The 7,797-nt window shown below is 46.4% G+C and overlaps 2 protein-coding genes across 3 annotated transcripts in view; one reads left to right on the top strand and one right to left on the bottom strand.

The window, feature by feature from the left end:
- Window positions 1-7,236, top strand: part of CENPO (centromere protein O) — a 14,154-nt gene extending 6,918 nt beyond the window's left edge. For both annotated transcript variants that reach the window (XM_014546676.1, XM_014546675.1), the window contains 3 exons: window positions 229-400; window positions 1,306-1,472; window positions 7,149-7,236. In XM_014546676.1, coding sequence (XP_014402162.1) covers window positions 229-400; window positions 1,306-1,442 — 309 coding nt within the window. In that variant the 3' untranslated portion in view covers window positions 1,443-1,472; window positions 7,149-7,236. The remainder of the gene's footprint in view (window positions 1-228; window positions 401-1,305; window positions 1,473-7,148) is intronic.
- Window positions 2,458-7,797, bottom strand: part of ADCY3 (adenylate cyclase 3) — a 74,763-nt gene continuing 69,423 nt past the window's right edge. The window contains exons 16-21 of the mRNA XM_014546616.1: window positions 7,125-7,283; window positions 6,537-6,683; window positions 5,699-5,818; window positions 4,710-4,833; window positions 3,844-3,968; window positions 2,458-3,366 (exon numbers count right to left, since the gene is read on the bottom strand). Of these exons, the coding sequence (XP_014402102.1) occupies window positions 3,184-3,366; window positions 3,844-3,968; window positions 4,710-4,833; window positions 5,699-5,818; window positions 6,537-6,683; window positions 7,125-7,283 (858 nt within the window). The 3' untranslated portion in view covers window positions 2,458-3,183. The remainder of the gene's footprint in view (window positions 3,367-3,843; window positions 3,969-4,709; window positions 4,834-5,698; window positions 5,819-6,536; window positions 6,684-7,124; window positions 7,284-7,797) is intronic.

Genomic DNA, 7,797 nt, shown 5'->3' with positions numbered 1-7,797 from the left:
ACTTAAGTGCTCCTGCAGGTCTTCCTAGGCTTCCACTGACTCTTAGTTATCCTATAATCTCTATCATTAGTCCTTTTTACAGGCCCTTCTCTGTCCTTTATTTATCTGAAATCTAATTAACGGGGCCCTATTTTTGGTAGTCAGTGTTTGAAGTGTCACAGCCACTCGCTGCTTTTAGAGCTGTAATTGTCTATACTTTGTGTCTGTTTTGATCCCCGCCTCCATTAGAGTGACTTTGCAGCCTTTCTGGCTGGGCCCTTGGAGAGAAACTCACTGTGCAACCTGCTATCATTTACTTACAAAGCAGAGCCGAGTGGCCAGTCCTTCCCATTTTGTGCTAGACTGCTATATAAGGACATCACAAGAACCCTTCCAACTGACGTCACTGTTACTTATCAAGGTAAGAGGAAGGGTGCCTCAGTGGAGAAATTATATAACAAGCTCTGGGTTACTCAAGTTGAGTGAAACAGGGTAAAATAGGCAGAATACATGAGTTGGACCTCTTGAGACACTTTCTTCTGTTTATATACCATAAAGCAGAAAAATGTGAAGACTATTTTATTTGTTTCTACCAATTTTTCCTCTTCTCTTTGTAAGTAATAAACATAATCATCATCATTTTCCCTCCTACTTTGCTCCTTCCAAATCAGCTAGTGTTCTTTCAGCTTATAATTTGTTTTCATTGAAGACTGCTCTTGAAGAGACAGCTAATGAGGCTGAGTCATAGGGCCAGAGTGGTGCAGAGAGCCAAATGGACATGAAAAGTCATTGTACATTGAGCTTTCTAGAGACTATTCAGTAAATGGGGTTTTTTTCAGAACGGACTGAGATTTTTGTGCATGTGTATGTCTGACTTTGTTTCAGTTAAGTGTACCATAGTAATGTACATGGGCAGTAATGAAAAATAAGAAAATGTTTTAGGAGGCAAGAATTTCGAAGCTGCCACAGGTTTTATACCATAGGTATTTTTTTAATCTTCACTCAAGGACATGCTTATTAATTTTAGAGAGAGGGGAACATTGATGGGAAAGAGAACAATATACCTTCCACATGTGACCCCACCGGGGATCGAACCTGCAGCCTTTCAGTGTACGGGACGATGCTTCAACCAACTGAACCACACCAGTCAGGGCACCATAGGTTTTCGTTTCCCTTCTAAGTTCCCCATCTCAAAATTGGCATTGGTGTAATTAGAGCCAGGCTCCAGACCAAAAAATAAGTTACCTAGGTCCAGACTATCAGTGACGACCCAGGTTCTGATTCTCCCAAGTGCACTGGTGAGATTGACAGAAGCTGTCCTTTTAGGAACGGATGCATTGTCCACCTCCTGGGAAGAACAGCGAGCTTCCCATGAAAACCTGTTCTGTACAAAGCCCCTTCATCAAGTGTTTGCTTCATTTGCAAGAAGAGAAGAAAAGCTGGATATGAACCTGCTCTACTAGAATATTCTTTGCATTGAGAACACATCAAAAGTGAGTAAACAAGTACTGGACACAGTCCCAGGCAAGGTCATGGGACTGAAAACTGTTGAAAGGCTCAGACTCCTTACAATGGAGACAGATACCCACCTCTTCAGGATGCTGAAGGTGCAAGTTTGAGTCTAGACATTGGCAATTTTGGACAATTCTCCACAATTGCCTGGTCAGTTGTTAAAGGCTCAAGACCATCTGTTCTTAGAGACAGTGATTTGTCCATACGTTTTAGTTGAAAATCAGACCTGGTTGTAGGGCAATCGAAGGCATTTTGTGAAAGAGGAGTATATACTATTCAACCAGAGTATTTCTAACTTTTATAAGAGCTTTAATTCCATCTCATTTTCCTAATTGAGACATTTGAAAAGGAAGTTCTTAGAACATTCTGTTCATATGAGATGAATCTTATAGTTAAGAAGGGACATGTGTTTAGTCTTGGGTTTGGAGCAGCATATTCTAGACCGCTGCTTTTGAAGAAGGTGGTGTGAGAAAGTACTATGGATAAAGTAATCAGGGTTCTATGTCTCATTTTGTTTCCTAAAACATCCGGGTAGAAAGCATGGTCAGAAGTCTGCTCATAAGGGGAAGCAGACCTTCCCTCCATCTCTTGGTCTGATAACCAGGGCCTTGGATCTGCTGGCACTTTCTTTGGTTTAGGGGAGTATGTGTAGGGCCAGGTTCTGCCATTTCAGGTCCTGTCCCGCTTTGGCCAGTCACAAATAGGCATCTTTACTACCAAGCCCCACTCACTCTAAAATGGTCACTTCCTAGACCTGGTGACCAGGAAGTAACCGTACAGGTGTGGGAGCACCAGCTAACTCTGGGAGGAGCACGCAGTGGTAAGTCAGTTAGGACCACCATTTAGAAGAAAGCACCTAAAAAGTAAGAGATGTCTTAGTTCAAGCTCTTGTGCCTTCCAGGAAGGTAGTTAGCAAAAAGCACTTCTCTGAGGAGAGGTATTAACAGGATTTTCACAATGATCACATTCAAGTTGAAGAAAACTTTTAATAAAACAGTCTTATTCTTTATCAATACCTGTAAATTCTCTTTTAAAGCAGTAGCAAAGGCGACTGTAGCAAGCGCTCAAAAGGCAAGGCAATATCGGAAAGTGTTTTTTAACAGAAAGTTAAAAATATAAATGTAGATCTGTTGATATATTTTTCTTTCAGAAATAAATTCCCTTTCCCTCCCACCAGGTAAAAGGAAATATTGCACTTTCTTCTCCCATGACTAAGGTGACAGGGGTTCCAGAAGAACCTTTCAAGATTATCAGGACAGGGCCCTTTGACCTAACTCAGATCATACAGAGACAGGTCTCCAGCTGGTGCTCTTCAGAATGAAAAGCACAGCTTTCAAGTTATAGCTGGGAGCAGACATTCACCAGCATAGTGGCCCTGCCACAGCTTCCCCTCCAGCTGAGCTCCCGCCTCTGATACATCCTGCTCATAGTGGCCATGGCCTCTGTGGGGGAAGAAGGGCTGGTCCAGTGCTATGCCTAAGACCCTTACTCTGGGGGAGCTACAGGCACACTGAGGAATAAATAGTATGGCCACCCTCAGAGCTCACGAAATGAAGGCTTGAGGAGATTTTTAAATCTAAAGTCTATGTGAGTGTGCACTTCAGCAATTTGGGACTGTTGGGACTTAGTCATTTGTCCTTTCCCAAGGTCTTTGATTCCAAAAAATACATCCTCCCTGGGGCTAGCAGCCATTCAGGAGTTGTCTACCACCTGGTGGGGCAGGGTCACAGAGGAGCCATTCGGGAAGGCGGCTGGCTTATCACGCCCCTTCAAGAAAAAGGTTAGCAGCTCCCCCTTCCCTTTCACAAAGATGGGCCCCCGCCTCACAAAGCGAAAGCCGTACTCTCGAAGGATGGCTTGTGTTTCTTCTACCACCTGTAGAGGAAGCACAGAGCTTGGGGTTAGACAGTGAGCCTACACCGAGGCTACCCAGATGAGATCTCCATGTGACCCACAGGTCCCAGTCACTCCTTGTACTCCATGCCCCAGAACACAGGTGCGCTTTGCCAAGGGTCCTCCCTTCGCCCAAAGAGAGTCTAGCGCTCTCTCAGATGCCTATGTGACGGCACCACTGTTGGGGAACTTTTACCCTCTGCTCTTGTTCCCTTTGCCCCTTTTGTGGAACTTTCTTGCCAGGCCCAGGTGACACAGCCCAGGATATTATTACCCAGAACTTATTCCTCTAAGTTTTGCAAACGGGGTCAGTGTCTCTTTTCCCTTCTGCTGCTCTGGAGGCATCTTTCCCCACTCTTGCCTTTGCTCTCCCAGCACTGCCGACGTCATGTTTAGGCCAATGAGGAGACAGTGCACGACAGAACACACTATTCCCTGCATCTGAGCACATGGACAGACCTGAATGTTACCCATGACCCCTGTGGACTCCATCCTGCTGGTCACGTTGACTGTATTGCCCCAAATGTCGTAGTGTGGTTTCCGGGCTCCAATGACCCCAGCCAGGACCCCTCCTTTGTTCATGCCTACGGTAGAGGCATAAAGTTCAGCATAGCTTCACCTCTCAGAAGCTACTAGGTTCTCTCACAGAGTTCACCACCTGACCTCTACCACAAAGCTATTCATATTTACCCTGCCTTCACCAGGTACTTGGCAAACTGTTAGCCGCCCCCAATATGCTGATTAACAGTACGGAAGTTGCCAGTTTCTCTCTAACACAGACCTGGCACTTTAAGTCTCCTGTGATTTCATCAGGAGTGAGCCCCCAATTGTCTCCACATTCCCATAAGGCAGTGGTTCTCAACCTTCTGGCCCTTTAAATACAGTTCCTCATGTTGTGACCCAACCATAAAATTATTTTCGTTGCTACTTCATAACTGTAATGTTGCTACTGTTATGAATCGTAATGTAAATATCTGGTCTTAGGCGTCCCCTGTGAAAGGGTCATTCAACCGCCAAAGGCGTTGAGAACCGCTGCCATAGTGGGTAACAGATGACTAATTCTTAACAGACTGGACTGAAGTGAATAAACCCCTCAATAGGCATAGCCAGATTGAGAAGGAAACTATCATTGTAAACACTGTGGGACAGGGATGGCTGGCCATCGGTCAGGTTTCAGCCTGGTCATCTAGAAGAGCCTGGACTAAAGGCCTTCCAGCTCTGAGTATGGGACCCTACCCCGTCTAAATGCGTCAGATCTCTATAAGCCTCTCCTCCTCCTTGGTGATTGCTGGCTCCCCTGTGTCAGAAGGGAGCTAGAGCCTTACCTATGCGCAACATGAAGTTGTTGAAGGACTGGTTGTTGATGTTTGTAAGCGTATCCTTCATGGCTAGTGCAAAGTCAGCCAGATCAGCCAGGTGCTGCCAGCGCTCCTTGTCTGACTTTTCCTCCTGTGCCAGGGAGCAGCAGTGAAAGCATCAGGAGCCACTCTGGGCCCACACCCGCAGCAGCCTATGCCACCCCTTCTTAACATTCTGGAGGTCAGTCCCTTCACCTGGCTGATAAAGGCCTATTCTTCCGTTTTTCTCACAAAGGAGTCGGGACCCTCTTTAGCACCCTCTGTCACTGTGACAGAGACTGGGCAATGGTGGTGGGGAGGACAAATTGTACCCAACCCGTCTGCTGTGTACCTGCTTAGGAGTCACGTCTCTTCACCTAGTCCGAACCTGGTCTTAAACTTGGGATAGTTGTCCTTGTTTTAATTCCTAAACTAGATTATAAGCACTTGAGGGTTAGGCGTGTTTCTTTAACCTCATCCATAATAAGGAGATGGCGGTTGTGATGTTTTAACAACAGCCCTTGAGACGAGGGCCCCAACAGCTTTCCTCACCTCTGGTACCTAAATCGAGCTGGCTTCACAGTTCTGCTTTAACTTAACAAAACCATTCCCCGATGTGGATGTTTTCATGGTTCCATAATTGTGTTGATGGTTCTGTTGCTCAGCGCTTATGAAAGTATAGAAGGTAGTACAGCCACAGTTCCACAAAGCATCTTATGCCTGACTTAAGCCGGGGAACAGTAGTGGACTGCTGTGTGTGTGCTATTATTTCTGCTCATTACACTTTCTCAGTAAACCCAGTTTTAAATTGGCTCGGTCCTAGTGGTGTGTGTCTGTACTGGTGCAAAGTGCCTTTGTACAACAGTGCTTAATGTTGCTCTTGTAACTCCTGGTTTCGCATGTGCTAAGTGTGGGCTGCCTCTTGCCTCAGGAGGCGGAGCCCTATCTCCTCTCTAGCCATTGAGGTGGTTAGGTACCTTGCTGGAGCTGGTAAAGCCGTTGGTGTTGACATCTGGGGTGACTCCGGAAGCTGCCATATAGGTACTGCCAATGGTTTTGATCTTGGTGATGACCCGGAATTTGGGATTGTCTAGAAGCTAAGACCAGTATTAAGGAAGAGAAAACTGTCAGCAGTCAATTGGGATTGATGAGCCAACTAAATGACAGGTTTGCCTGTTTGCAATTCCCCCACAAAACATCCAAGAGATGCTTTTCTATAAAAGCTTTGTTCTGCCTCTTATCTGCCATGTGATCCTAGGCAAACTTCTTGATTTCCTAAGCCTCAGTTTCTACAACCTTAACATTGGGATAAAATTGCCAATCTCCTAGGGAGCTGAACATATATGTAAAAACATTTCTCTTGATGTATGTTACCTAATAAATGTTTAATGAATCTGAATTTGAAGGTAGGAAGAATCAGGAACCTTAGGATCTTGTTTTGGCCAGTCTTTATCTTGTGAAGTTGCAGGTGATTCCCCAGGCTCCCATCTCACCCCCTCAGACCCAACACTCCAAGCAGCTATAGAAGCCCATACATTACAGGGAGGGGATTATATAGGAAAATGTAGCCAGCTAGAGCAGAGGTGGGGAACCTTATCAACTTAAAAATTAGCCTGCTATATTTGGTCAAATGTTTAATTACTTCACCCCTAATGCCTTGGCAGAGCCAGACCAAGTGATTTTGCAGGCCAGACGTTCCCCACCCCTGAGCTAGAGTAACTCCAGTTTCTCTTGGACTTCTGCAGCCTGTCCTGAGAGATCATTTGAAACAAGCTGGCCTTGTGGCAGGAGGAGGGGAGCAAGATGGACACTCACAGAGTCAAAATCTGAGATGATCTCATTGAGGAAGCGCAGACACTCAATGCCACCATTATTGATGCTCTCCTCTGTGTAGAAGTCAGCAAAGTTGGGCAGGGAGGCAAACATGACTCCAATCTCATCATAAGACTGGCTATACAGCTCCTAAAAAGAGGCGGGGCCAAAGCGCTCAAAGACTGGTTAAATACTGTGCTACAGAAACGTCATCTTCCACACCGATAGGTGCACTCAGCTTGTTGGACACACATCTCCCAGATTACCCCAACTCTGAATTGTTAGAAAGCTCTCATCACAAGAGACTAAATTAAAATAAAAAAAAAAAACAGCTTCTCCAGTCCCTGTACAGCCCTAGCTGAGAGAAAGGAGTTGGGAAGTGAGGCAGAAGCAGCATTCTATTTGAGCTCACAGCTGGCAAAAGCGCAGGCTCCAGCCAAAGTTTCGTCTTCTGAAAAGGGCCTCACACCGGTGTGTGTGTCCCCAGAAACAGGGTCTGTAGCAGGCCTGGACTCAGAGGTGCTCCCTGGCAGAAAGCCGGAAGACACACAACCTCCTGGCTCCAGGCCATAGCACGAGGTCACCCCTCACCTCATCTCTCTTCTTGGACCCTAGGAAATGGCGTGCCACATGGTCGGGCAACATGTTGGTGACCAGGGCCTCATTCCAGCGTCGCATCTCGTAGACACGTTCCTTCTGGTCATGGACCTCAATCTTCCACAAGAACAGTGTCCGTGCGAGTTTTTCCACCTGCAGACACATGCAAGGTGTATGTTCTAAACTGGCCATTTGATGGGAAGATGAAAACTGGGAGGAAGATGGCTACATGGCAAGGGAAAGCAAAAGATCACCCAGAGCTGCAGTGAGGAGCCCAGCCTCTGTGGTTACAGCAGAGATCAAAGGCACCTTCTGGATGTGTGGAGTCTCCCGGGATCTAACTAGCTACAGGTCTGTATGGGATCTTCTCCTAGTCCAGAGAGGAGTCCCATTTCCAGCTGGCCACGAAGTGGCTTGGGAAGGCTGTACTTCCCCTGGCCAACCACTGGGTGGTACTTGAGCTAACATGGAGCAGTAAGTCCCTTACTTCCCTGCCTGCTCTTTTTTTCCCTTTTAACCAAACAAAAAACTTCATCAGCTCTTTCCCTTTCTCTTCTGGCTCCGTGGTCAGTGTGTTAATGACCCCCCCAGAGCCTGGGTGAATAAAGATCCATAAGCCCCTGGCTTAGAGAATAGAGCTTTTACCCAGGCTCTGATGCCCCCCCCC

The sequence above is a fragment of the Myotis brandtii genome, unplaced genomic scaffold (genome assembly GCF_000412655.1).
Source record: "Myotis brandtii unplaced genomic scaffold, ASM41265v1 scaffold454, whole genome shotgun sequence".
Lineage (NCBI taxonomy): Eukaryota > Metazoa > Chordata > Mammalia > Chiroptera > Vespertilionidae > Myotis > Myotis brandtii.
The sequence above is the reverse complement of the archived record's forward strand: the minus strand, read 5'-3'. Positions and strand labels throughout refer to the sequence as shown.